The 27,952-nt window shown below is 40.2% G+C and overlaps 1 protein-coding gene across 2 annotated transcripts in view; it reads left to right on the top strand.

Annotated features, from left to right (window-relative positions):
* Nucleotides 1-27,952, top strand: part of AFF3 (AF4/FMR2 family member 3) — a 318,584-nt gene that overhangs the window by 35,201 nt on the left and 255,431 nt on the right. For both annotated transcript variants that reach the window (XM_048325652.1, XM_048325642.1), the window contains exons 2-3: nucleotides 14,708-14,828; nucleotides 20,105-21,004. In XM_048325652.1, the coding sequence (XP_048181609.1) occupies nucleotides 14,708-14,828; nucleotides 20,105-21,004 (1,021 nt within the window). The remainder of the gene's footprint in view (nucleotides 1-14,707; nucleotides 14,829-20,104; nucleotides 21,005-27,952) is intronic.

Below are 27,952 nucleotides of genomic sequence, written 5' to 3'. Positions count from 1 at the left end.
CAGCTTCTGTTTATTTTTTGCACTGGGATATTCCAGTTACCAATTGTGAATTGGTTTGTTTGGTTTCAAATAAAAATCAAGTTCACTGGTGCTGGTCTAGTTTTGTGCTCTCTCTCACTCTCACCCCTCCTCGCTGTGGGCCCATCTGTCATGGTTAGGAAGGAACAGCAAGCAGGTCTCTCATCTTTCTGTTCAGTGCTGCTCCAGGTTTCTGCAAGCAAGTAACACTGAGGAGTACTGCCACTGTTTACTTGTGTTACAGCCCACTCCAGGAATGTCACCTCTCCGACGTGCAGACGTGCTGGCTTTTAGTGGGGAAAAAATTGTTCTATTAGAGAGACCAGAGTCACCCTACCAGTGTCTTTAAAATGTTAAACACCTTCCATGTGGTTCAAATGTTATTTCTTGAAAAGAATTTGGGTATCTACTGCGAGGGTTTTGAATGTCATCACTTCTAAGACTAGAGAGCCTGAGAGCATGTGTGCAGCTAAATCCAAACTGCATGCTTAGCCTTCTTCTAAGTGCTGGATTTTTAGCATGGTGAACATGAGTTTGAGTAGACTGAAACTGGTTAGGAATCAGGGCAGAGCTTGCCTTGTTTTCAGAGTCCTTTCTATTTCAGCCCTGTCCCATCCCCAGAGAAGTGTGGGATCATGGGTTGATAGTCTGCCAATACAAAGAGGGAGGATGGGTTCCTCCTGTATGTTTTTGTTGTTTTTTTTTTTTTTAACATTGCAAATGTCCTATCTTTGGCATCAGGATTTTGTTGGCTTTTCTGAAGTGGAAAATCAGGACAATTTCCTTCAGCCTTGTTTCTTGGTTTTCTTTAACTCCTTTTGGTTATATTCTATTATCGTAGTGAAACAGGACAAGAAATAAATTCTGGCCCTTTTTTTAATACACCACCTGTCAGAGAATTATTTCAGTCCTGAGTTGTTCCCATGAAACCAGCTTCAGTGGGCTTATTGATAGGTCACACAAATTTGATATTCTTGAACACTGTAGTGATAGAAGGTCAAATTGAAGTAAAATGTTTTGAAACATTTAAAAGATTTGTAGAAAAAATGACCCAAAGATTTCTAAGCTTCCTAATATAATAAAAAGGGATCTTTGCTATGGAAGATTCAAATAGAAATGTTATAGACATCTCCCAAATACATGTTTTTAGAATAATACATACAACTGAGATCCTTCCTCGTGGTTTTGCAACTACATATAGAATTTAGATACCTCTTAATGCTTTCAAAATGAAACACTGAATAATTTTGCACCTCACACTATACAGGTAAATAATATCCTTATAATTTACTGTGACACAAATATACATTTATTAACTCAGGCTTCAAACAGAGTATGCAGTAAAAATAAAACATTTCTCTTACTAGCTTTTGTTATTCTTGCTAAAGGTAAAATTTGCTGAGAAAAAATAGTCAGGGCAAAGCAGCTGTTAGACAGTGAGGGAACAATGTATCCAACTTCATCATGTCACTGGCTTCCCTGCTTTGGCCTGGAACCAGGCTGATCCCCCCAACAGACAGCATCTGCCTCTGGCACCGTCCCTGCACGGGCATCTCTGGGGTGGCTTCTGCATCTATCACAACCATTGAAGCTTCTGGGTGATGTTTTGTCATTTTTATGTCATTTCCTTCAGATTTTGAAATACTTAAATGCATTTTAACCTACTTGAAAGTGAGGCACTTGAACAGTCATGCTGTTTCTGCAAGTCAAAATATAGGAGGTTTTTTTGCACTTATATTACGTTTAGGCTTTGGTATTTCTGACATATTAAGTTTTGGTTTGGATTTGTGGCATGGCCATATCGCCACCATTCTTCTTAAGCAGAAGCAGAGTATTAAGGGAGGCACAAACCAAAAATTGTGATTCATATGCTGGGGTTTTTTTTCTATAATGAGAGATAAAAATACCTCACTTTCCATTGCATGTTACTTAAGGTGGGAAGCACATGGATGCTTCTCTGTGCAGCTCTGAAGGTGAGCATGACTTATGTGATACAGTCAGTCATCTTTGTAGTCTGAATTGGGACTAGCATGTGTAAGAAGCCTACATGAATTACACCAGTCACAGGGCATAAAAGTTTAAACTTTTTCATCATTTTAACATGCATCTTTATTCAGGTATGGACATAAATTATTCTTTTATTCATGGGTATGCTGGTTTTGACTAACTTCTCTTCCTAATTTTGATTGCATATCCCTTGGGGCTAATGTGTCAAAATATGACAGAGCTGCAACAGAACACACAGGATATAATGAATAAGATACTAAAAAAGTCATATGGTTTGTGTACCAGGCAGTTTTCTTAGGCAGGTTCCAAGGATATGTGGTGATACTATTATTTGGTAAAGCATAAACCTCAGGTCCAGTTTACATTGTCCATTTTCACAAGAAAGAACTGGGAAGGAATTTGCATTCTTCTTAGTTTAAACGTGTAAAATGTTTTTTAGAGAAGCTGGTTAGCTTTGTGGCACAGTGCGATATGTTTGGCTACTACTAGAGTCTTGTGGAAGGAGAGTGAAACATCCTCTATATAAGGAATTTTTTTCACTCTTGTTGTCTTAAAGTTATATAAGCGCCACAACTTACTTAGGTTCTTGAACCCAGATTTATTACAGTGGTCCTTTTAGTTATGTGAAAGCAAGCTGCCTACATAGGTGCTAGAGAGATAGATTTAGATATAAGTTTATATATATATATTTATATTTATATATAAATATAGATATCTCATTCCATTTTCTGTTGAATTTTTTTCAGCTGAGCAGAATGAAGATGAAATTTCATAATTCCCATAATTAGATTTTATGCTTACAGACTCTGATACAAGCAAATGATTGCTAAAAACAATCACAGTTTCTTCTTATAGTGAGCTACATTTGTGTGTTCATATAAGCAAAAGTACAGATTTTAGTGGATTTATTGTTTGGGCATTTAAAGAGGTTGATTTTTTTTTTAATCTCTATGATTAGCATAGGGTTTAACTTCTTTGATTGCTTTATCTGCATGTACAGTTATTAACATCATCCAGAAATATCATCCAAATTTATTTTTATCATGTGGATATGCTAGCACAGATCTGTTTAAAATTTAGTTCTGCCTTACCTGTATGTACTGATGGTTTCTTTGCAATAAATGAAATGCTATAATAAGATCTCCATCTATCTATAAAATCTGAAGGAAAGATAAATTAAAACAAGGCATCTCAAAACATATAGATTCTATTTTTACAGAAAGAAAACTCAGTGTCTCTCTGCTGAAGATCCCAAGAAGTGATTTTCTGTGAATATATAAAATCTGATGACTTATGCACTGACTTGTTAATAACTTTTTTTTTCACAGTGGGGCTGTTGTGTGGTTTCCATAATGCTGTAAATCATGATTAAACACATAAAAAAGATTGTCGCTCAAGATCCATTTTAAGCCAAGTGAAACATAATGCAGTATAAAATTTACATCATTTTCTTGATTAACCCTGATGAACCTTCAGTCATTATCCATTGTGGTAAAAGTAAATTGGAAATGTTGCTTTGTTAATAAAACATGTATAGACGTTTTCATGAGTCATAGATTTGATGGTTATTAACAGCTGACACGTTCATAATGAAATACTGTGCTTTGGCTTTCTGTGGAAAAATAATACTGTGTAAGGCTACAATCCTGTGTCCTGTATTTCAGGACTGTATTTTGGTACCCTTTGGACATCAGATAATTTTGGATGTTGATCTAAAACCAGAACATAAATAAAGGCAAGAGTTTTCAGAATCTGTCCATTTAGGTGCTGAATCTGTGTGTCTTTCACTCATGTTTCATAGGGATTCTGTGCACCAAAATCGTTTAACAACTTAAAACTACTTGTCTTTGTCATCCATGAAAGTCTGTGAAGTTTTGCTCCTTTTGCTTGTATGCCAAGAATGTTTTCTAATATACATGCTATTACCTCTGTACTGGTAAAGTGCTCTTAGATCTGGCTTAATGGTTTAAACTAGGTTTGAAGTTGGGAGGGGGATAAAACCAGGCTCGATAGAGATGAGCCTAGGGGCAGCATGCTGGGGTTGCTGTGAAATCGACAGCCCAGCTGAAGTGCACCTGCACCAGTGCAGCAGTACGGGGAGCAAACCAGAGGAGCTGGAAGCCATCGTGCATCAGGAAAACTGGGACGCAGTCTCTGTCACGGAAACGTGGTGGGATGACTCGCATGGCTGGAGTGCTGCAGTGGATGGCTATAGGCACTTCGGAAGGGACAGGCAGGAGAGGCGGTGGGGTGGCTCTGTACATTAGGGAGTGCTTTTCCTGTAGGGAACTCAAGAATAGTGATGATAAGGTTGAGTACCTGTGGGTGAGAAAAGGGGGGAAGGCTAACAAGGCAGACATTCTGGTGGGAGTCTGTTACAGACCACCTAGCCAGGATGAAGAGGCAGATGAAAGCTTCTATGAGTGACTGGCTGATACGTCATGATCTCTAGCCCATGTTCTTGGGGAGACTTTAACCTACAGGATGTCTGCTGGAAAGTCGACACAGCAGAGAGGAGGCAGTCTAGAAGGTTCCTGGAGTGTGTAGAAGTTAACTTCCTGACATAGCTGGTAAGAAAGGCCACCAGGGGCAGTGCCCCTCTGTTCACTGATGATGTGCTGTTCATGAACAGAGAAGGGCTGGTGGGAGATGTGCTGATCAGAGGCCATCTTGGGCATAGCAAACACAAAATTATACTGTTTTCAGTTCTTGGTGAAGTAAGAAAGGGGGTCAACAAAACCTCTGCCTTGGACTTTCTGAAGACAGACTTCAGCCTGTTCAGGACACTATTCAGAGAGTCGCTTGGGAAACTGCCCTTAAAAACAAAGGAAGTCTGGGCATACATTAAGAAGAAAATCTTAAAGGCATAGAAGCAGGCCATCCCAATGTGCTGAAAGACAAGCTGGCAGATAAGAAGACTGGCCTGTCTGAATAGGGAGCTTCTGCTGGAGCTCAGGAAAAGAATGAGAGTATGACCTTTGGAAGAAGGGGCAGGCAACTCAAGAAGAGTACAAGGATGTCTTTAGGTCATGTAGAGAGAAAATTAGAAAGGCGAAAGCTCTGCTAGAATTCAATCTGGTCACCACTGTGAAAGATAATAAAACATGTTTTTGTAAGTACATTAACAAAAAAAAGATTGCTGAGAAAAATCTCCATCCTTTACTGGATGTGGAGGGAGAGGGACATTGTAACCAAGGATGAGGAAAAGGCTGAGGTACTGTCCCCCAGGGCTCAGTTTTGGGGCCAGCCCAGTTTAATATCTTACTCAGTGATCTGGATGAGAGAATTGAGTGCGCCCTCAGTCAGTTGCAAATGACACTAACTTGGGAAGGAGTGTTAAGGGAGAGCAGGAAGTCTCTGCAGAGGGATCTGGACAGGCTGGATCAATGGGTCGAGGCCAATTGTGTGATGTTCAGTGAGGCAAAGTGCCGGGTCCTGCCCTTGGGTCACAACAACCCCAGCCAACACTACAGGCTGGGGGCAGAGTGCCTGGAAAGCTGCCCCATGGAAAAGGACCTGGGAGTGCTGGTCAACAGCTGCTGAACATGAGCCAGCGTGTGCCCAGGTGGCCAAGAAAGCCAATGGCATCCTGGCCTGTGTCAGCAATAGTGTGGCCAGCAGGACCAGGGTGGGGATTATCCCCCTGTATTCAGCACTGGTGAGGCCTCACCTTGAGTGCTGTGTCCAATTTTGGGCCCCTCGGTGCAAGAAAAACAATGAGGTGCTGCAGCATGTCCAGAGAAGGGCAGTGGAGCTTGAAAAGGCTCTGGAGCACAAGTCCTATGAAGGAGTGAGCTGGGGTTGTTTAGCCTGGAGAAAAGGAGGCTCAGGGGAGACTTTATCACTCTCTACAACCACCTGGTTCTATTCAGGTGGGGGTCAGGCTCTTCTGGACAACTAGGAACAGAACAAGAGGAACTTTCCTCAAGCTGTGTCCGGGGAGGTTCAGGTTGGACATCAGGAAGAATTTTTTCATTGAAAGGGCAGTTAAGCATTGGAAAGGGGTTTCCAGGGAGGTGGTGGAGTCAAATGTTCAAGAAAGCATTTGATGTGGCACTTAGTGCTGTGATTTGGTTGGCGTGGTGGTATTTGGTCAAAGGTTGGACTTGATCTTGGAGGTCTTTTCCAACCTTAGTGATTCTGTGATTCTCTGATTCTGTAATTCTAATCTTTCTTTTGCTGCCTTAAGTCAGGTCGTGCCAGGGTGAATTTCATGGTGAAATTTTTCTACCAGTTGCAGAGCTTTCAATTTGTGTGTGCCATGTGAAGTATACCTTGGAGTACTTCGCAGTCCTGCAAATAGCTGTGGGTGGATGGATCACTGTACAGAGCCCCCTGGAAGGAATAGGCTACTTAAATAGCTTAAAAAAAATGGGAGCAAGGAGAGATTTTTTTCTGAAAAAGACCTAGAGGCAAAACATTTTTTTTCTCAATTTTGAGGGCACTTTTTAATTTATTTAGGTTTTATTAAGTTTCAGGAAACTTTTGAACTTTTATTAGGTTAATTTATATGAGTTTTATTTTTTTTATTACTGAAACTAACACCAAAAATCTTTATTGACTGAAATCCAGTTTTCAGCAAACATATCAAAAGGAAATTCAACAAACATTTTAAATAAAGTATTAAACATTGACTGCAAAATGTCAAATAGATTTTTAAAAGGCCAGAATTTTTTCATTACATTTTAAAAGTTTAGAACATCCCTAGAAATCAGGCAATGATAGGAATAAATTCAGTTTATTGCACCATTCAGTCTGACCAAGACTGTATGAAAAATTTACCTATGTATGCACATTCTCTACAGAGATGATCCAATCAAAAAAAAAAAGTTGTAATTTTTCACTAATTTTGACTATAAGGAGCCTAAAGAAGAAATGCAAAGGAGAGGGAAAAAAAGGGCACAGGCGTGGCAGTTCATAGCCAGAACAGTTTCCCATGCCTAAGGATAGAGTGGACAGCAGAAATCATTGTGGAGGGAAACAGGCAAAGGAGCGTTGGGTCTGACATCTTTGGCAGGGAAGCAATGTGAGAAGAAACTGATCAGCTACAGGTATCGTCAAGTTAGGTAAGGCCTTGTGTAGCAGCAGCCCAGGGAATTCAGCACTGTTAGGTTAGGCAGAAAAAAATTGTCCCCCTCAGTTGAGAGCAGCCCTGAGGAGAAGGACTTGAATAGGGTTTTGATCAGCCTGGTCTAGTGGAAGGTGCCCCTGCCCATGGCAGGGGGGTTGGAACTAGATGATCTTTAAGGCTCCTTTCAACCCACACCTTTCTGTGATTCTGTGGTCCTATCGGCTGTTGTATTTTTAAAATACAACATAAAAGTGACACTTACAAAATTAAATAAAAGGGCATCATTGTGGTTTGCCAGGTTTGTAATCTTCCATCTTGATTTTTTTTTTATCTCCCCCTCGGAAATATGGATAAGGATACAAAAGGAAAACCTTTTCACATCTACAGTATCTTTTTCTTGGCAGCCAAGATCTTCACTCAGTTTCTGGAGGTTTTAAATATAATTTTGTATTGTGAAGAAAAAGAAACACTAATTCCAGGTATAAGATTATTAACAGTGGTGAATTTTACACTTGTGAATATACTTTCAAAGAATATATTGTTAGAGCAGTGCAAAATTGGAAGTTTTGTTTCTAGATTGGCTCAGTGTTGTTTTAAGGTCTTCATCCATCTTAGGCACTTTTGCTAGCAGGTTTGGGGTTATAAAAAGAAAATAATAAGGTATTGAAAATAGGATTGCCTATTAATACAGAACGGTGAATTTTTGATTATCTATGTGTAATGTAAAGTTTGGACTGGTGTATGTTCATCGTATGATGAAGTTATTTTTCCTGAAACTAAAAATAAATTAGAATTTTGTCTCGGTTTCTCTCATTGACCAAAACTTCACTGAGGGAAGACAATGTGCATGTTTTATCTGTAGCGAGGCTGGAAGAGGTACTGTTATAAAAGCAGGTGTTGAACTGAATTGGATTTTTTTTTAATGTTCCTCAATTGTGATGCTCTGACTCAACAACCTGGATCCCAGTCCTAACTGCAGTCCTAGGTTTTCTCTGCATTTCGATATTTAAAATTCAGTCAGGTTGCCTGCAAAGCACTTACATTTTGTGAATGTCAGGTATGAGTGCCTGTAAGGTAATAACTGCATCCACAATTAGCCTTTCCTTGGTTCCTTCCAGTTGCCCAGTGTTAACCCTCAGAAGGCCAGACCCGAACGCCCCGATGCTGATTTTGCAGATATGATATGTATGTATTCATTTGTTTGGTGGATGTGATATATCTGCCCCTGAAAATACAGCTCCCTGTTTTGGACTTGGAATTTCCAGGCAGATAATTAAAGTAATCTCACACCTTCCAGCCTGCACCTGCCACCGTGCGAGCGGCTGCCCCAGCTCAGCTCCCCCTGATCATATTCATGTTTGGTCGGTAGTGTTTCATGGCTAATACAAATCATAAACAGGCTGTAAAAGCTGAAGCATCTATGAATCCTAGCTTTAAAATTGCTGGAAGCTAAAGTTTTAAAACTGATACTGCAAAGTGAAAAATGAAATTTAACCAGGCACTTTGGTGAAGGAAAAATAATTTATTGGATGTAAGATGAAAAGCTGTGAGAGTAAACATCAATCTCATCTTAGACACATGTCATTGATTGATGTTTGCTCTGTGCTGCTGCCTGGAGGTAAACTCTTTGAAATAGCAAAATAGGTACTTTATCTGTCTGTGGATAGGAGCACAGTTTGTTAAGTTACTGCTTTTTTGAGACCCTGCTACATCTTTATGTTCAATCAAAGTGAAAACAGTAAATCAGAGTAATTGCTTTACCCCATGGCATTTCTGTTTGTAAATGGGAAAAAATACTGTAAAAATCCTCAAATTAACTTCTGCTGTTAAAGATAGATAAAAAGTCTAAAAATAGCCAGTTGCAACCTAGGAAGGTATTTTATTGATTATGCCACTTGTTCATCAAAGGCAGCCTCTTTGTTATAATTTAATTGATAGTTCAAATGTCATTGGGGAAAACATTTAATGCTCAAAAATGTAAGGATTTTGGATCTTGGGAGTTCCCTATACCCCATTAGCAATGAGTTTCCAAACAGATACCATTTATACTTATCTGGAAATGGAACTGGTACCTAGAAATTGGCCAGCAAAAACCATGGACATTGACAATGAAATAGAAAATAGGCATTAAATGATAGCACTACTATGTTAAGCACAGCAATTCAGCAAGCAAGATAACCTCAATTGTTGTAATTAAATCATTAGAGTTAAGACTATTTTCTAAAAATGTTTGGGGCTGTTGCCTTTACAGGGTCTCAGTCTGACTTGTCCTTTTGAGTTTTAAAATACGGCAGAGATACAAGAATGATGGTACATTAAAATTCAGAATCCTGTTTTCATTCTGAATTGTTTCATAATCACTGTCCTGCATCAGGGTTGGACTGCTTTTTTATGGTGTTGTATAAGATTTTCCTTTGACTTACTCTATTTAGCTACTTTGGCATAAATGTAGTAATTCAGGGGAGAATTAGACTATTAAATATTTAAGAAAATGTCCTCACTTCAGCCTGAAATTTAGTATATTGATTTGTGTGCCAGATTAAAATTTGTGGGGAAATGTTGAGAATAATCAGTAAACCATTTTAAAATTTATTTTCTTGAAATATTGCCTGTTTTCCATGGCTTTGAAGCAGTTCTAACTTTGTTCATAATTCAAAAATGGCCGTGTGCTAAAATTTAATTTCAAAGATATATGTGTCCTTGCAGAAAACTTGTTCTCAGGTCTAGGTTTATTCTTGAAATGCCCATATCTTTTAGTCACTTACAGTATGGGTTGTGTTTCTGAGGTGGGGTTTTTTTTATTTGGAACATGATCAGCACTGTGCTGATATGGACTGGACTGCACCTGGCAGCTTGGGGATGGTGTCACTCCTGTGGCACCAGGAGTGGGTGTTGTAGTCTGATGATGTTTTGATGGAGCTTTTTAATTTCATTATGGAAGAAGAAGGGTCAGATTAAGAACAAATGGGCGGGTTGATAAAATCTGGGAATGAAGCTCGGCCCTGGGAACTCAGTCTTCCCTAGCAAAAGACTGCCAGGACCCCACAGGAGCTGTGGGTTTGCCATTTTAAGAAATAGTTGCCTGTTAGCATGAAGCATCAGCTCTGCTTTTGTAATTAATATGTCTAGACTTCAGGTTCTGAATGTTTTGTGCTAAGTGCCACAGGTAGCTGCCAAGGTGAAGGAGATCAGCCTCCTGGGTAAAACATTAACTGCAAACAAACAAGCTACTCCTGCTAAATTTATATCGCAGTATTTATGTGCGTGGGGAGGGAGAAGGAAGGTGAGTGTGTATGTGGGTGTTGCAAGGCCCTCACAATTCAGAGAATAATGAGCTAAGTCTTTGGACTGGAAAATTATATTGGAGGGTCTGGAGTGGCAAAGGTAAGATTGCAGGTTGCTGCCAATGATAACAAGTTCAGAAACTGCAACCACATCTCTGTATACACATGCTAACGCCTTCCTCTGTCATGCTGGTAGGGCTGGCTAGGTCACAGCCCCTTTCCTTTTCCAGAAAATAAACTGATGCCAAGAAAGCAATCTTACCCTCAATTTACCTACCTGTGTCTTTAACAGCCTCAAAGATGCCAGCTGTTAGGAGGATGGTGATCTTGTAACAGAATAACAGTACCCTTCCAGAATCTCCCCTTCGTGATGCTGCAATTTTGTGGTTTCTGAAAAGGTCAAGCAGCATCGTTAATGCACACCATCCGCCTGCGAAGGCATGTAATTCCTCTGTGAAGGTGCAGTGCTTCGTTTGTGGAAAAGGACATCTTCCTCTGAATGCAAATTTGGGTGTTCCTGAACCGAAGGACAGGAGGATATGTTGGTGCACTGTCACCACCTCGTTCATCATGGAGATGAGACCTTTTTATTTGAGTTGCTCCAAAAAGTGATACCTGAGGGAGGCAAATTGAGTCAGGAATAGTGTGCTTTAGGAAAAAAAAAAAAAAAAAGGAAAGAAAAGGAGATTTTTCAATGCTTAAAACTCTAGGCTTTTTATATGATTTCTTTCAGCCTAGCTTGAGACAACATAACTCTTTGGGCTTTGTAGGAGATTAAATCCAGCCCCAGGTTTTTCAGGTAAAATTATTGCTCTGCTCCTAGGCTGTCCCCTGAGCCATCTCTGTCTATTTCTAATTAAGGACTAAAGGAGGTGGTTCCTTCCAATGGCAGGAGTAGCATGAAGAAAGCTGCAGGTGCTTCTGTGGGGAGGCTGGTGCCACTACCGCCCTCCCATCAGGAACCAGCACCCTGGGCTATCCTGTGCAGGCTGGTCTCACAGGGAGCCACACTCACCTTGTGCATGGCCAAAGACTGGGGACTGCCCAGGTAATCTGCCAAAAGGTATCACAACAGGTCAAAATTCATTAAATATACCTACTCTTGAGATGTTAAGCGATCCATTGGAAATCTGATCTGGCAAATATCTGGGAGTGAAATTATTCCAAGTATCCTGGAAGAAGCAGAGAAGGTAGGGGTGCTGTGACTGGGGTGGTGGTGTTGTGCTGAAAGTGCTTTGAGCCTGGGACACTGGCACTTAGGCACAATTCATTGGTATATCCAGTATGTGTCTTGGCAGATCTTAGGGCTGAGATAAATCAAAAAAGCAATGTGCCAAATTTGAGGTAATTTAATTTATATAATACAACCTTTATTCATATATAACTTTTGCAAGTGTTTGACTTGTTGCTCATGTTCTGGTTCATGTCCTTTAAGCATGAATTTGAAACAGATGCAGCATTTTAAAAATAACAGTGTACCATTTAAAAACTATTTAAATTCAACCTTTTGGAATTTGACCTGTATGAAACAAATACAAATGACACTGACTTTTGAGAGATGAGTGTTTGCATGGTCTTTGATTCCAAGTCTTACAAAACTGAGCATGCATACTACACGTATATATGCATATATGACTCACATATGTACACATGCTGCAATGAGGAAAAAGTCATGAGGTTTTCATGAGCTTGTTCTTTGTGGCTTAGCTCTTGAAAGGAGACATACCATAAACAATTAAAAGGTACGTGTACCTCTGGGATTGTTTTAAATTGCAAATTTAAAAAAAATAAAGGAGAAATCTATTAAAAAGAATCATTTTCCATTAAATGAAGTGTTTGCAATAAAGAAAATTATAGCAGTTGGCAGTATTCTCCTTGAACCAAAACAAATAAATACATTTGGTGACATACGTTCAAGGAAATGTGATTGCTGCAATGTTAATGCAAATAAGGAGCAGCCTCACAAATGCTAGACATTTTGCCATCTGGTATTACCAAAGGAACACAACTCTTGACTTGTAGCTCTTCCTAACTTACTGCTTATAGATGGCCTATTAGGCATTGTCACACGGTTCTGACATTTGCATAATCATTCTGAATTACTGCAGGTTGTGTATTGCATTGCCAGCAGTGAACTCATTTGAGAAGGGGGTTCAGAGACCTGATGACTTGTATGTCTTCATCAAATATATCTCCATCCAATAAAGGGATAAAAATGTTCTTCCACTTTAGGAGTATCACATCAGTGAATTTTTAAGTTTGTATGAGGCCTAGTGAAGAATGTTGCACTTGTTTACTTCCTAGAAATTGGGTAGAGACCAGTAGTATTATAATTAATCTCAGGGAAGCTGCCCATCTCTGTTTGGCTGCAGGCTAGAGTACAAATGCAGAGCATCTCAAAGAGTCAAGAGATTCTGGATGGGGCCAGGTAGCTGAGGATGAAGTTATAACCTGATCCCTTAAAACTCCAGAAAAACCCAACCTAACAACAGCTCTTCAGCATGGCAGAAAGTCTGCTTTAGACACAGGTTGTTAATTGACTCAGCTGATGGGAGTAGGCTCGATGGCACGATGTAGTAACTGAAGACCTCTGCTCTCACAGCGGTCAACAACTGCTCTGCCTCTGGTTTCAGCAGCATGTGCAGCATGTCCAGCAGGTGATCTCACGCCCAGGAACCCATGGAGAGGCCTTCACCATTCCCTTCTTTTTGGAGGAAGGCATTTTCCATGCCCAAAACTCCACCCCTACGATTGCCTCCTCATTATGCTGCTTTTCAAGGAGAGGATGTTGGTGTGAATATCATGCAACGCTCATGAAAAATATGGGATAAAAACCCAAAAACCCTCAACCACCTGTAAGTGGTTGTAAACAAGATGGTGTTTGGACACTGTCTCCAACCTGCTGCACTGAAACCCTGTGTTTCACAATGAACCCCTCTGTTTGAGAGCCATGCTTTGCCCCTGGCATCTGCCCTCAGGCCCATCAGAAGGGTACTCTGCAGTCCAGCATCAACAAGCAAGCAAAAGATTTTGTGTTCATTTAGTGACTGTTGAGGCATTGTTTTTAAATACGAATAGCATCTAACATATCCTGTGTATTTTCAGCTCTCTCAAGTCTCGAATTAGAATCAGATAGCTGTTGGCCTTTTGACTGCCTTGCCTGAGGCGTACTAGGTAGCATCACGTGGGTAGCCAATGCAACATATGTTTTGCTAACTGGGAAGCTGGTTAGCAAGACAACGTTTATCTTATTAACACATGGTGCACTTACATGACATTAATATATATTCCTACTTTACAGATTTACAGTGCCAGAAGAAAAACATTAGCTGAGCTAAGCAAAATAGGAATCAGCATACTTGTTACATTGTCGTGAAATAACACATTAACTTTGTTAGACATATTGGCTTCCTTTGTGAGGAGAATAAAGCATAATCAGCTGAAATGTGCAAGCCTGAAAGGTTGGTCTGTGGAAATTCAAAATAAGGATTCTCTGGTTTATGTTATCATGTATTAAACTGGAATTATGAAAATAAAAAAGTTAATTTTTATTCTGAATGTCTATATCGGAGCTAAAGTTGTTAATTTCTAAAAATTAATACTGTTGCGTAATGCAGTGATTTATTATTCTCTCTCTGGCTACACTCTACTAGCCATACATACACTGTTGTGTCACTATTCATTTGTTCATGTTCTGTGGTTGTGGTAGTGTCAAATCCATCAGAAAGAGGAATTGTTTCAGTAGTAGTTTCACAACTTAGCTGATAAGCAGAGATCAGAAGAAGCAACCTAACTGTGGAAACCACTACAGCATATAGTTTTAACAGCTCTTTAGGGAGCTAGTTAATGAAAGAATCGCTACAGAAACACATCCATGTGAAAAAAAGGAGCATTTTCATACAACACTCAGAGGATATGTCATAAGTGGGAATGTGTTCATAATTTCTATTTACTCACTGCTGTAATTACTATCTGCCTTAAGAGAACTTTTAGTCTTTGTCAAAGTTGCTTAGATATTTCCTTTGTCACATTTCAAGCAGAGAAGTTCTGTACAGACTAGATCCTGCCATGTGATTTCTCTTTTATTTTTCTGTAGGAATTTAATTATCTATTCTCTGTGTGCAGAAAGCACCAGCATTCCCAGAGACCTCAACCTCCCCTGCCTACTTGAACTGGCATTCGTCTGATTCATGTTTGTGCTTATTTTTGCCATCTGTCTGCAAAACAGAGTTCTTAACTTTTAAATGCATGCTGGTTTATATGTTGCCCTCTAATTTTTAACTCTAAAAAAACTATTTATCTTTTTTTTTTTTTTCTCTAACTCCAGTGTCTATGAGCCAGATAGAAACGTGCTGCGAAGGAAAGAATGGGAAAGGAGAAATCAGGAGGCCCAGCAGGACAATGGCGCGTTTAACACGAGCTATTCCCTCTTCAGTGAACCGTACAAGGTAGATGCTTCCCAGCTGGGCGAATCTTTGTTTATTTATTTATTCCACACTACAAAAATGTAGCCTGCAGAAGGCACTGTCCAGGTTTCAGCACCCGCCCACAAGTGCTAGCTTCCCAAAATTCACAGAGAACATGCATGATTCACAGAGAGTCAAATTTTATATATATTTATATATATATATGTGTAAAAAGCTTCTTCTAGTGTTCAGCAGCACAGAAGAGCGAAATAAACTAGAAATATCCCAGCAATATTTGAGATGGAATTAAAACTAGGAGGTGAAGGTGAAGGTGTCCTGTTTTTTGCAATACTTAGAAGAAAACAACTGTGTAAGAATAGTGTGTGAAGATCAAGCAATACACTAAACATTGTGCCCTGGCCAAGGTTAATGTAGTGAAATAACTTTTTTTCTTCCTTATAAGCATTACCAAAATAATAAGAAATGGTGTCTGCTAAACATGTTTTTCCCTCACTGAAGGCAGAAGTAGCTTAGGAGTCCCAACTCCCTGTGTTCCTCATGGTAACAGCAGTTTGATGAGGCACAACTGTCTTTCATCACTCCCTGTTAGAAGGTCAAGCAGGGCCTTGTACACTCTGCAGAAGCTTGAAAATGGAACCCTTGTGAACAGGATTAGAGCAGTATCCCACAGGGGCTGCTCCTCTCCTTCAGTTTAACCAATGACTGCCTGTATGCATCAAAACATCATCATCTATTTTCTGCTACGCCTTTCCAGAAGTGTCCAAGTTACTGTTACGGCTACCACATTGTGAAGCCTTTCCTTTAATGCAGCATCACTTGCCCTTGTTGCTTAGGGTGCTTTAGTGCCTCTTTCCAGGAGATCTATTTGGGACCTGGCACCTGGCTTCTGCTTTGACTTCCATGCTTGCATTTTAATTCTTGTGCTCCAGGGTCAGCTTTTAGCTTGCTCTTCCTCCAGATTGTTGCTTGTATTTAGTCCCTAATAAAAAAGAAAGATCTACCACTTTCAAACCATGTCCCTTGATGGAACACAGCTCTGCCTGCCTTGAAGCTGACCTCCAGCTGCCCGGATTTCAGATTCATTACAAAGGCATTCAGAAACCATGTCAAATGTCTTGAACTCCTCAATGACCAACTTGAAGATGTCTATCATGAGATTAGTCAAGGGCTAATCCATGGAAGAAAGCCTGGAAAGCATAAGACAGCTTTGTCTTGGTGTTTCTTGAGGGCTGTGCTGCAGTGAAGACTTAATGATTTTCCATTTGGTCCAGTCAAATAGACTGCACACAAAAAGAACCTGGCCTTTTGCTGGGCCCCTGGTACTATTTTGTCTGTGGTGCCTCAAGTTGGTAATACTGAAGCTCAAATCACTTACAAAAGTGGTATCGTTGGCATATTTTGTTCACTTTGATTTTTACTTCTGTGCCAGTGTATTGACTGTCATGACACAGACATGATGTGCCATGGACACACCAGTAGTTTCTGAGTTAGGATGTCAGAAGGCACCTCTGTGCAACCACAGTATAATTCCATCAGCTTTAATAGGAATGGATGAAAAATCATTGCCATCTCTAGAAGCAGAGAGGATACTGAGTGGATAATCCTATGAGGCAATCAGAGCAATGGCTCCATTCCTTCTTCTTATCTTTAAACACTGTGTCCCTAATTTGAACAAACGTGTAAAGAAGGTGCTCCAGAAATACATCCTACAGCTAACATCGTCAAGAAAACATGGGAAAAGGCAAAGCCCAGGACAGTAGTATAACCCACAGCTATGTTGGTGTGACAGAGTTGCTTGGGGTGATCAGTCATTCTGATAGTATTGGTCATCAAAACTTTTTCAGTGGCATACTCTCAATGCCATGTATACACTGGCAGTGGACCGCTGGGCTCTCTGAACTCATCCAAGTATTTGTGGACCTTCAGTGGGGTGGGGAAAGAGCTGTGGCTTGGGCATTTTCATCTTACAGTGGAGAGAGCCTAACTGTAAAAGAGGAAACCTTTCTGCAAAAGCAAAACTGGGACCCACTCATACTCCCTTTAAAGCTCGTGTTCACCTTTTAGGTGTTTCCAGAGGGTAATGAAGTTATAGCAGACATTGACTGCAAGCTCTGATTAAATTCAGTATTCCTCTTCACAGCTTGAGAAACAGGAGCTAGAGCCAAAGGATATGCCACTCAGAAGACCATATCTGAAAATCAAAGGCAGACTGGATATCTCTTAAATCTTATGTCCTCTCTCACCTTGACATGTATCACTACTGCTGTAACATTGAATTTTCTCAAAAATTCTGACTCTTCAGATTGACCCTTATCCTGTTCTAAGTATCCATAGCAACCCTCTATGAAGGATTACAGGAAATCCAGTATCTTTTACATAAAATCTCTTTTACAGGGGGGTGAAAAAGTAGGAAATTAGTTCTGGATATTTTCTGGACAGAATACCTTGCTTCGTTAACTATGTAGGTACTTTTAGTGAAGAAAAAAATTCTGATGGCATTCCATGCAGCCATCCGGTTTATTTTTAGAAGTGTTATATGTTGCCATTTTCAAATGCTTGGATTTGTCTTGCATTGCAGAAGAATATCAGAGCACTGTAAGTTAGACATATTTGCACAAAATGCTTTTCCTACTTATTCATTTTCTGACCATGTTTTCCCTGTGGGAATGCTTAAATAAGGCCAGCAATATTTCAGATAAAGTAATAGGACAAACTAAAGCTCGTAACAAGTTACCTCAGATCCCATCATGTTCCCAAGAGGATGTAGGTGAGCCCTCCTGTATGAGATGAGCTCAACACAATATCTCACCTGAAGTTGTCCCCAGTGTTTTCTGAAGGAATAAACAAAACAGACCAGTTGTCAGCATATGCCATGATACCAGTCTGCTGCTGTTATTCTTATCTGGGATGTCTCAATATGAGATGTCTATGCGTGACCTTCACATCACATCCATGTAGAAGACAAGCTAATGACTTCTCTGAGCTACTGGTAGTCTACAGATAATCTGCAATGAAGCTTTTATTTCCTTTCCATCCACACAGCAGCCATCAGGAAAAATAGACCTTTTAGGGAAGTTGGACTTTTAGGGGCAAAACCTGCACACAGATTTGTTTGTGTTCATGGAGTTAGAGGCAGACAGGTAGAGAGCTGTCCTCACAAGATGTTTATGCTGTGGGAGACTTGTGGGTGCCAGGGGCCCCATTCCATTTGGTGGTCATCGTTGCCATGCTCCTGGCAGAGAAAGAAACCTCATACACACTCTGGCTGAATCATAATGAGTACAGGCCCAAGGGCAGATTTCCCTCCGTAGAGGGAAGCTGAAAAAACACTTCTCTACAAGGTATCTACACAAGGTGGAGGATCCAGTGGAAGCATAAAGAGATGCACTGGGTAAAAGGAAAATTTTCTATGTGTTCTGGAACACAGTTCTGCTGTGGAGATGGTCAAGGAGATGCCCAAGTGTAGAAGTTATTTCATTGACTTCAGGAGACACGTGAGTGTATCTCCAGCCTTCTTTCTCTTCAGATATATGTGGTGCTTCCTGCATCATTAGCCTCATTAATAGTTTCCTCTTCTTTAGGACATTGATGTGATTCCTGTGAAGTGAAGGAACACCCTTTTTTAAAGCAGGTTGCAATCTGTGAGTCGATGCTTCAAATTTTTTTCTATAGCAGGTTATTGTCTTTGTGACAGTAACAGCCTCATGTTCAGAGGGAAGATCAGGCTGTTGTGGTTGAGCCTTGAGCCATCTCACTCCAAGATTCCAATGTAATGTTTTGAATGCAAGACTTCTGAGTTCTTCCCTTCCTCCTCCCCTTCAGTATATATTACTGACATATATTCAGCTCTGTTAGCAGAGTAACAAAAACATATCAGAAGGCTAGGTGTAATGTATTTTACATGTTGCAAGGTAGTGCCCTTGAAATTTGCAGGGAAAAACTTTAAGCAAAACAGGACTGCTTCTACTGTTAGATATAAGAATACCTCCACTGTAGTCCTCTAAAAGTTTGCATGTGGCAATCACAGCACTCATTTACTGTGCATTTTTGCCTAGGTTCAGGTTTTGTACTAGGAAACCCTAAAAAAAACCAATTCCAGACTGGGGAGTTTCCCTTAAATACCTTCCCTTACATACCCCAGTTTTCCAGAGTAACTGATGTGGTTGCTACATCTTTTGTGGTTTTTTAGTGTAAATTTAAGAGGATCTTCTCCACTTCCTATACTTCCTTCTTTCTCCTTCTTTCTGTTTTCCTCTAAAACAGAGAGTCTTGAGATGAAAGCTTGGCCTTCTGAAACCAACAGGAGTTTTCCCATTCAGACTTCACGTCTGGAAGATAGAAAGGAGAACTCCACTGCCTCCTTACTGTCTTCCTCTGAAAACGTAAAGCAAAGGACATCACATGCCTGAATCTTGGCAGGGTTCAAAAAATCTCTGCTGTAAAAATGCTAATGATACAACCTTTTGCTTACAGTGTCTTTTTAAAGCAAGAATTTTCAATCTTTTCCAGTATTTTTTATTTGCTTGTTTTATTTCTTTGTGAAGCTTCTGCCTTTTCAGTCAGGAAGTAAATGGGTCATTTTTAAGACAATAATTAATCTTAAAGGGGAGGAAGGGTGGCTGTATTCCCCCTGCTATGCACAGCAAGCACTGAGAAATTTGAAGAATTTGGCAAGGGTTCTCTTCACCTTTTTTTTTTTACAAGAGGAGAGTGCCCTGGAATGAGCACCCTGTCAGAGCATTTTCAAAGAAGGGACATAATCTGTACTTTTCCCATTTCCCACAAGCTGTTTTCAAGTCACCTCAGAGCATTTGGCTGGCTTACATTGACAAATCCATTCAGTGCTTGCATGGGATGTTGTGTGGCTTCCTGGATGGTTATGCAAACTTATGCAGGCAGGGGAAGAAATTTGGAATGCAGTGCTTTCATGCATGACGGAAGGAGAGCTTGCATTGGGCTACAGGAAAAGTTTTATCATGGTCAGATTTAATCCAAACCATTCTGTGCAGTTGCAGTAATAAATTTTCCAGTTTCCAGGTAATATACTTTAACTACAGCATGGTATCAGTGATAGATTTCTTTTTTTATATACTCTAAGGCCCTTTATAGCTTTTCCAGTTCAGGGTAGATTTAAGATGTTGACAAGTGTCTTCAGAGACAATAAGGATTTTCGATTTCATCCCTCAACACTGCTGCATAAGGCAGTCTTACTTCAGTAAGGATTTCAGCAGAAGCATGAAGGGAGTTTTGTTTTTCTTATGTTGACTGTTGCAGAACACTCGATTTTTGTTTTGCAGACTAACAAGGGGGATGAGCTTTCCAATCGCATCCAGAATACCTTGGGCAACTATGATGAAATGAAAGACTTGTTAACTGACCGGTCAAACCAGAGCCATCTCGTTGGGGTTCCAAAACCTGGGGTTCCTCAGACACCTCTCCCCAAGCCTGATGAACATCTTACCGCAGACTCGAGACCACCACCTCCTCCTCCCATTTCCAGCACTACTTCTTCCACACCAGCATCTCTAGCTGCCCAGCAGAGCAAAAGTACCACAATGGGCTGGCAGAAGGCCGGGCATAATGGCGCTTCAGAAGGCCAGCAGAGAGCAAGCAAACACGGACACCGGTCGCTGGAGTCACACAAGGGTGACTTCAAACTGGCAAACCAAAAATCCAATTTGGAGAAACTAAAACGCTATGCATCAAGTCCCACCTCCTCCTCCTCCTCCTCTTCTTCTTCCTCCTCTTCCTCCTCCTCCTCCTCCTCCTCCTCCTCCTTCTCCTCCTCCTCCTCTTCCTCCTCCACCTCTTCTTCCTCCTCCTCCTCCAATACTGCCCAGCAAAGCTCGCTGAGGGCCACATTAGGAGACAACATCAATAGAGTGCAGCAACCAGCAAAGCTCAGTTGTAGCTCAGAAGGAGGAACTCAAGTCCAAGAGAGGCCAGCAAAGCATGGTGGGGCACACTGCGTCCAAAACTTCCCACCCTCTCTTGCTTCAAAGCCCAGTCTGGGTCAGCAGAAGCCAACAGCTTATGTAAGGCCAATGGACGGTCAAGACCAGGCTCCTGATGAGTCTCCAAAGCTGAAGTTACCAGCAGAGACGACCAAGTCGTATAGGGGAGTGCCTTCCAGCAAGCCTGATTCGGCCAGGACCAAGTCAAAGATCACCAAGTTCAGCATTCCTAAGCAAGAAGAAGTAAGTGTTTTTATACTTCTTATGACATACTCCCATAGCTGGATGGATGGATGATGCCTTATTGCACCTGCCTCTTTACATGTTTTTAACATATTGGTTTGCATGTTGATTTTTTTGGTAACATTGACGTAGTATATTGCAAAGAGCAGCCTCACAGTAATTTAAAGGTATCTCAACAGCAAAATGCTCACTGTCTTCAGGACCCAAACACTTCCCACAATGGCACATTTTCTAGTAGTATTTATTATTTCACTGACTCTTTCCTGAGTGCTCCTCCATAAAGTCTGGATTTTTTTTTTCCCTAGGCAGGTGTATTGCTTCTTACTGTTCATATTTCATTGATTTCTTTCTCTTTGGCAAAGATTAAATGAAGTGCATGCGACCAGAAGTAGTTCTGCCATCCTCAATGTCGAAGTAGTTTCACAATCTAAATAAATTACCTGTACAATATGAAAGCTGTGGAATAGAGAAGAATACAGCAATGATACTCTCATTTTAGTTCATAGTATCTGTTTGTGTTTCAAGCTAATTTCTGAGAAGACTGTGGTTTCCTTCTTAAAGAATTTCTATCTGTAGAAACCTGGTGTAATGGGTTGACCCAATACACCTGGCCATGCTACAAGTATGAGAACATGTCTGAAAAAGCTTTTAGACAACATTTATTTATCAGCAATAGATATAAAATATGTCTGATTGGACTTAGTGTATATTCATTTATTTCACATGTATATTTTCTCTTCTTATGCCAGGAGGACACTTTGCTTTACCACTTTGAGATTTTCTGGTTTTTGACTCTTTGGTCTTTTTTGATGGGAAGGAAGTGATTCGTTTTGGCAGAATAAAGGGTGATTTATTGTTCAAGGGTGTATTCAAAGGCCTGTATGCCAATATGAAGATGGTCACATCATCCTCTTGTGCAAATTGATAGAGCTCCCATGACTTTAACAATTTACAGTATTTATATCAGACTCTATTTGACTGAATCACTGTGTCTTTCTCAGAGAAGAGGCAATGGTTCTTTACTCTTTTTTCACAGCTGTGGTGCATCTTGAGATGTTTTAAGTCTTAAAATTTTGTTTCTGGCATTGTTAAAGGTGAGGAAAAAGTTAATTTTTGGTAGAGTTCTCTGGCCTCTTAATGCCTGCTTTTCAGAAATGGAGTTGACTCTTGTATTCCCCCTTGGATTTGGTTTGGGAAAGAAATCTCTTTGGAAGCAACTACTTCTGTGATTTTTCTCTGAGTGAAAGTTCCATCAGTTCCAAACAACATGCAGGTGATATGTTGTTCCTGAAAAGAGGTTGTTTTAGGCTTTTAAGCCAGATTTTATAAGCAAATTTAGCACTCACGAACTGCTGTAATTCTGCAGATAGATCAGGTAATGGCAGATACTAATATCCATTTAGCTATTATTACCTCTTTCAGACTTGTGCTTCTATCTGCAAGTGGGAAGTGTTGTTAGAATTAAAGATGCCTGTGGCAATTATCTGACTCTTTCAAATTTCCCCCCTTTGCATGTATGCAATACTCTAAGGACTAGTTTGGAAAGAGTTCTGATAGGCAATCATTTGTTTGTCTGAAATTCAGGATTTACCATTTGCATTCCCAATTTGCCTAACCCCCGAAAGAAAGATTAAATTTGTCGTATGTAATCCATGCTGCTGCATAAGTTTATACTGCAGTTTCTAGACTAGGAGACATAGCTGAGATCACTTTAAACTAACTCATTTAGATACTGATGGCAGTGTAGACTGTAGTAGGACAGAGTAGACTGCAGGTTACCTACTAAAATATTCACCAATTTCTCACAGATTTTATGTGATGCAGTATTAATGAAAAAGCATTTGATAACAAATATAGAATATAAACATTTAACTGAAGTTGAAGGACATGGACCAAAACCATTGTCTGGTGGTTTAAAAAGATTATTATGAAAAATGATGACAAATTTCTAAGAAGAAAAGTACTATCGGTGTTGGGATTTGAAACTGGAGCTAATGAAAGACAATGTTTAGATCTGAAAGATGAATGAAAGACAATGGACCAGCTTTTTTTCATTTATCCTAATATTTTCTTTGTTCTAACTTTTTCCATCCCAAGTGGCACAAGTGGAAGCTTGTAACCCACTGATATTGCCACAGGAAGAAATATTGGCCAAGACTGAAAGTATTTTATTCAGTGTTACCTAATACACCCGCCCTTTGATTTTCAGTCATACTTCTTTTAATTTCAAAATGTTTTTCCATTCCTATTATCTGTATCATAAGTCTTCTGGTAGACTTGTGTAAGAATTCCCATCTTTTTTTAAAATTTCCGCTTTTAAACTCATAAATTTTCTCCTTTGCATCAAATGTTTGCCATCCTCTCTTAGGGCCGGAAGTTTTAAGCTACTTGCAGCACAAAAGGTGCCATGGTCCTGTGAATGTTTGCAGGCAAAATGAGGCCTCTGTTGTTCAGAGTGAGGCTAAAGGTGTTGGCCAGGAAAGACCCTAGTATCCCCAGTGACAGTGGGAAGAGTAGAAATTACATACAGGATGATTGTGAGGGAAAGCAGGCTGACAAGGAGGCTACAGCAGTGCCTGGAAGCTACATGGAAACAGAAACGAGAGTGGCAGAAAGCTGCTTAAGAGCAACCAGGAAAGGAAAGGGGCAGAGGGCTTGGGTAGGGTACCTGAAGTGCTGGTGGTGAAATGAAGCTCTGTGTCTGCTAAAATAAAAGGTGCGTGGCTGAGGTGGGCTAGATAGGGCAGTCACTGTGCTCTAGGGGTTCATGTAGACAGCAGTGTGAGGCCTCTCTGGCTCCTGGTCAGTTTGTTGTCCACCAGAACCCCCAGGTCCTTCTCTGAAGAGCTCATGTCCAGCCAGCTAGCATCCAGCGTGTATTGTTGCTAAGGTTATCCCTCCCCTTACTCAGGAGCTGGTATCCCCCCTTGCCAGAGTCTTAACAGTTTATCTAATACGAGTTCTGGGGCCCCCAACATAAGAAGGATGGGGACCTGCTGTAGTGAATCCAGAGGAGGGACACCGAGCTGATCAGAGGGCTGGAGCACCTCTCCTGTGCAGACAGGCTGGGAGAGTTGGGGCTGTTCAGCCTGGAGAAGAGAAGACTCTCCAGTGAGACCTTATGGCACCTTCCAGGACCTAAAGGGAGCCGACAAGAAATCTGGGGAGGGACTTTTTACAAGGGTGTGTAGTGATAGGACAAGATGTAATGACTTGAAGCTGAAGGAGGGTAGGTCTAGATTAGATATTAGGAAGAAATTCTTTACTCTGAGGGTAGTGAAACACTAGAAAGGGATGTCCAGAGAAGCTGTGGATGCCCCATCTCTGGAAGTGTTCAAGGCCAGGTTGGATGGGGCTTTGAGAAATGTGGTCTAGTGGAAGGCGTCCCTGCCCATGCTAGTGGGGTTGAAGTTAGATTATGTTTAATATCCCTTCCAATCCAAACTGTTCTGTGATACGTATGCACTTCCATTTGTGTATACCAGTTTGAAAGAACCATCAGTGAAAAAATAAACACATAATGAAGTAAAGGACTGGAGAATAAGATGCAGTGTCGCACAAAGTATGTGTGTCAGTGTCATCAGCAGGATACAAAACCCTCTTGTGTACATTCCATGAGGTTTTCAGACAAACAGGGCGCAGAGTTGGCTGCAGTACAATTATTATTCACTGGAAATAAGATCTCTTGAATACAAATTATAGACCATTACTTTTCAATACACGAAAAAGGTTGATTTTTAATGCAGTTCAATACCTCATTTTATATTTTTAATCAGTTTTGGAAAGCCTTCAATACCTTGACACAGACTGAAGCTTATAAATTTTTTTAATTGTTTTGATGAGAATAATTTGGATAGACCTGTGTGTAGAAAGGTAGCATTTACTCATTTGGGAATTTAATCTTCAGTAGCCAGGTTCATCAGTGTTAATTAGAATCCATACCCAACCTCCTGGTCGTTCCAAAATTATCATAGTGCTCTGTAGAAATGATAGCTCGTCATCTCAAGTACTGCTATTTCACATTTTGAACTACTTAGAAATTATATTACTGTAGGTAAAAACCCACTGTATTGGATAAAAGGGAAGAAAAATTTGATACCAGGGTATAGAGGAAAAGAGGCAGGGAAATCAAGTGCCTCTCTTTTCTAAAATGTTCTTGAGTGAAACAATAAGAAAAACCTAGGATGGCAAATCATGTCCTTTATATCCAAGTTCTGTTTTTGAATTTCATCTCATAGGCTGCATGCTGCTTTTTTATTACATTGAAGAAGCCTTATCTATTGTCCTTTGCTTACTTCTCTTAAGGGTTATGGAGCAAAGAAATAGAGGTTGTATTCAAGAATGACTATCAGTCTAATGGTAAAAGGGAAGATTTGGTTTTGTTAAATTTGGAAATGCATTTATGTGAAATGTAGGTGAGGTCATCATGAGGACATGTTCTTTCTTATTCACTGCATGGAGTACTTACACAACTTCTTCTGCAGCAGAAGTAATGCACCATAGATTAAAGGTTGAGTTTGGGGTTGGTTTTTTTTTATTGTTTTTTTTTATTTTTGCCCTGATCTTACTCAGGCGAATTCCTGTTTGCCTGGATAAGATACTCTCTGCAGTCACTCTCCTTTGAGTGGCTATATATAGCTATCAGCATCTGGCACACACGCTAGCAAGTGTCCTTTAAATCTGCAATCTTTTTTTCGCCTATCAGCTCTATCCCCACATATTAATGGAAAACAAAAACACCCCACAACTCTTTCCTCTCCCTGAAAAAACTGTTCATAGTTTGGCCTCAATGTTGATAATTTGATCAAAATCAGCCTCTTTTAAGAAGATGCATGTATAATAAGCAGTTCCATTCCAGTTTAACATTGAAGATGCACGTTCATGTGCTGATACGTCTCATTTGAGAACAGAAGGTCCAGTGTAAACTAAATAGGGAAGGTAGTCATTATGAGTGCATGCTTCCTCTGGAAATACCACATATCTGGATCTGTGGGACAGTAGATGGGAAACAGTATCTCATGAGGAGAGAAAAGCATTTAGAGGACATCTGAGTAAGTGCTTTTCCTCAGAGGCATAATGCCACATGCCCCTGGCTGCAGTGGAGCCTTTTGAACTGTTGCAGGACTAAGAGTAGAATTCCGATTTTTTTTCTCTGCTTCCCAGGGTGTTCAATTCTGGCCCAGAAAGGCAGAAATGAAAATAAAAGCACAGTCAAAGATGCTTTTTAGATAAAAAGGGAGGGAGGGATTGAATGCATTAGCAAAAGGGTCCAGACTTCTTCCGCCACCGTTTCAGGATGCGCCCGAAGACGCTGGAGACATAAGCGCAGAATTAAGTGTGTTGATACTCCTCTACCATTTATCGACTTCACTGAAGAATTGCACTGCTTGAGAAGCCAGTTAGCAATCACAGCACTTGAGTACTTGTAAGTACGAGCCAGTTGTAGATGTTTTCTTTCCCTGATGTTCATGCTGCATTTACAAGAGGACACAGATCAATTCATCCCTGCAATGACCTTCCCCACAAATAAAGAATGTTTTCCCATGTTAAACAGGAAGAACTTCACAACAAGAGCAGTGTGGTGCAAAGCTCCCTGCTAGTCATGGGTTATTCAGGACCTTCGAGTGTTTCTGTGGGAGGGCTGTGCATTACTGCCTATATTTATGTAGCAGAGTTCAACAGAGTAGGACTGCAAAGAAAGAGTGTATTAAAAAAGTAGTATTGGAAATGCTCTTAACAAACACATTGGAGACCACAATGTGAAGGGATTTTTTTTTTTTGTATAGTTTTCAAGTCATGATGCAAGCCTTTGCCTTTCTCACATTCTGCAGCCGCCAAGGCACACAACAACTGTGTGCGAGGGCAGCTTCAGTGAACAGAGTGGGCCTAATCTCTCTGGCTATTCTTCCATGACAGCTCTTGTAGAAGGGAAATGCTATTTAGACACCTTTACTTTACTTTTAGAGCTTCCTACTTTTACTGTTTCTCCCCTCAGTTAAACAAGTTTCTTTTCTCTTTTGAATTGTCTATATGTATATATTTTTTTTCTGGTAAACCACTGGCTAAAGTTATCTATAGGTTTTCGAAAAAAAATTTAATAGAATCATAGTCTCCAAAGTCTTCTGTATGGACTGATTACCATATGGTATGTGCTGTGTGTTTGTTGCTATGGTGAATCACTTGTTTCTCATTGTTTTTCATTGGTAGGATGACTATGATCAGAGAAAAATACAATGAAATTAGATGTAAACTTACGATTTTCAAGAACATTCCTTAATGTTTGCACCTGGTTTTTTTGCAAGTTTTCCCTGAGGTTGTTTTTTTCTAATTATTGAAAACATACTTTGTGCAGTTAATTTGGGTCTCTCCTAAATCGGATCCTCCCTTTGATAAAACTGGTCTTTCCATCTTTTCTAAAGTTGGAAAAATAGCCACTTTTGGAGTAAGGAAAGCTCAGTGGATGTAAGAATATGATTAATTGTGAGAAACTTGAATTCGTCTTGCCTTTTTGTTTTTAACCGCCCAGAGTGAGTGGCTTGGTTTATGAATCAGCTCTGGAGCTGATACAAGAGTGCATGCATAAAAATGTCCACAACCCTGTTTAATTGCTTCTTTAGTTCCCTGTGGTAAGCACTAAAGTTATTGATGAAGGAAATAAGATTTCTGGAATTACAAACCCCAGATTTTAATTGCACATTTTGTCTGATTTTTTTCAATCCATTGTAGTGCTTATGATGATAACTGCATATAATAAAAGTCCTCCTGACCAGAAACAAAGTAGTCTAATAGATGTCCTTTGCAAAATGTGCCTGAAAAGATACATGGTATTGCTATCACTTTTCCACCTTTGGCCCCATTAGCATGGATTTCTTCCTGGCCTGTAAGGTATTCAGCAGTTGGAGAAAGCAGACGTTTCTGGACGTGGTTGCAGGAGCTGTGTGCTGGAGC

This window comes from Corvus hawaiiensis, chromosome 2, assembly GCF_020740725.1.
Source record: "Corvus hawaiiensis isolate bCorHaw1 chromosome 2, bCorHaw1.pri.cur, whole genome shotgun sequence".
NCBI classification, from domain to species: Eukaryota; Metazoa; Chordata; class Aves; order Passeriformes; family Corvidae; genus Corvus; species Corvus hawaiiensis.
The sequence above is the reverse complement of the archived record's forward strand: the minus strand, read 5'-3'. Positions and strand labels throughout refer to the sequence as shown.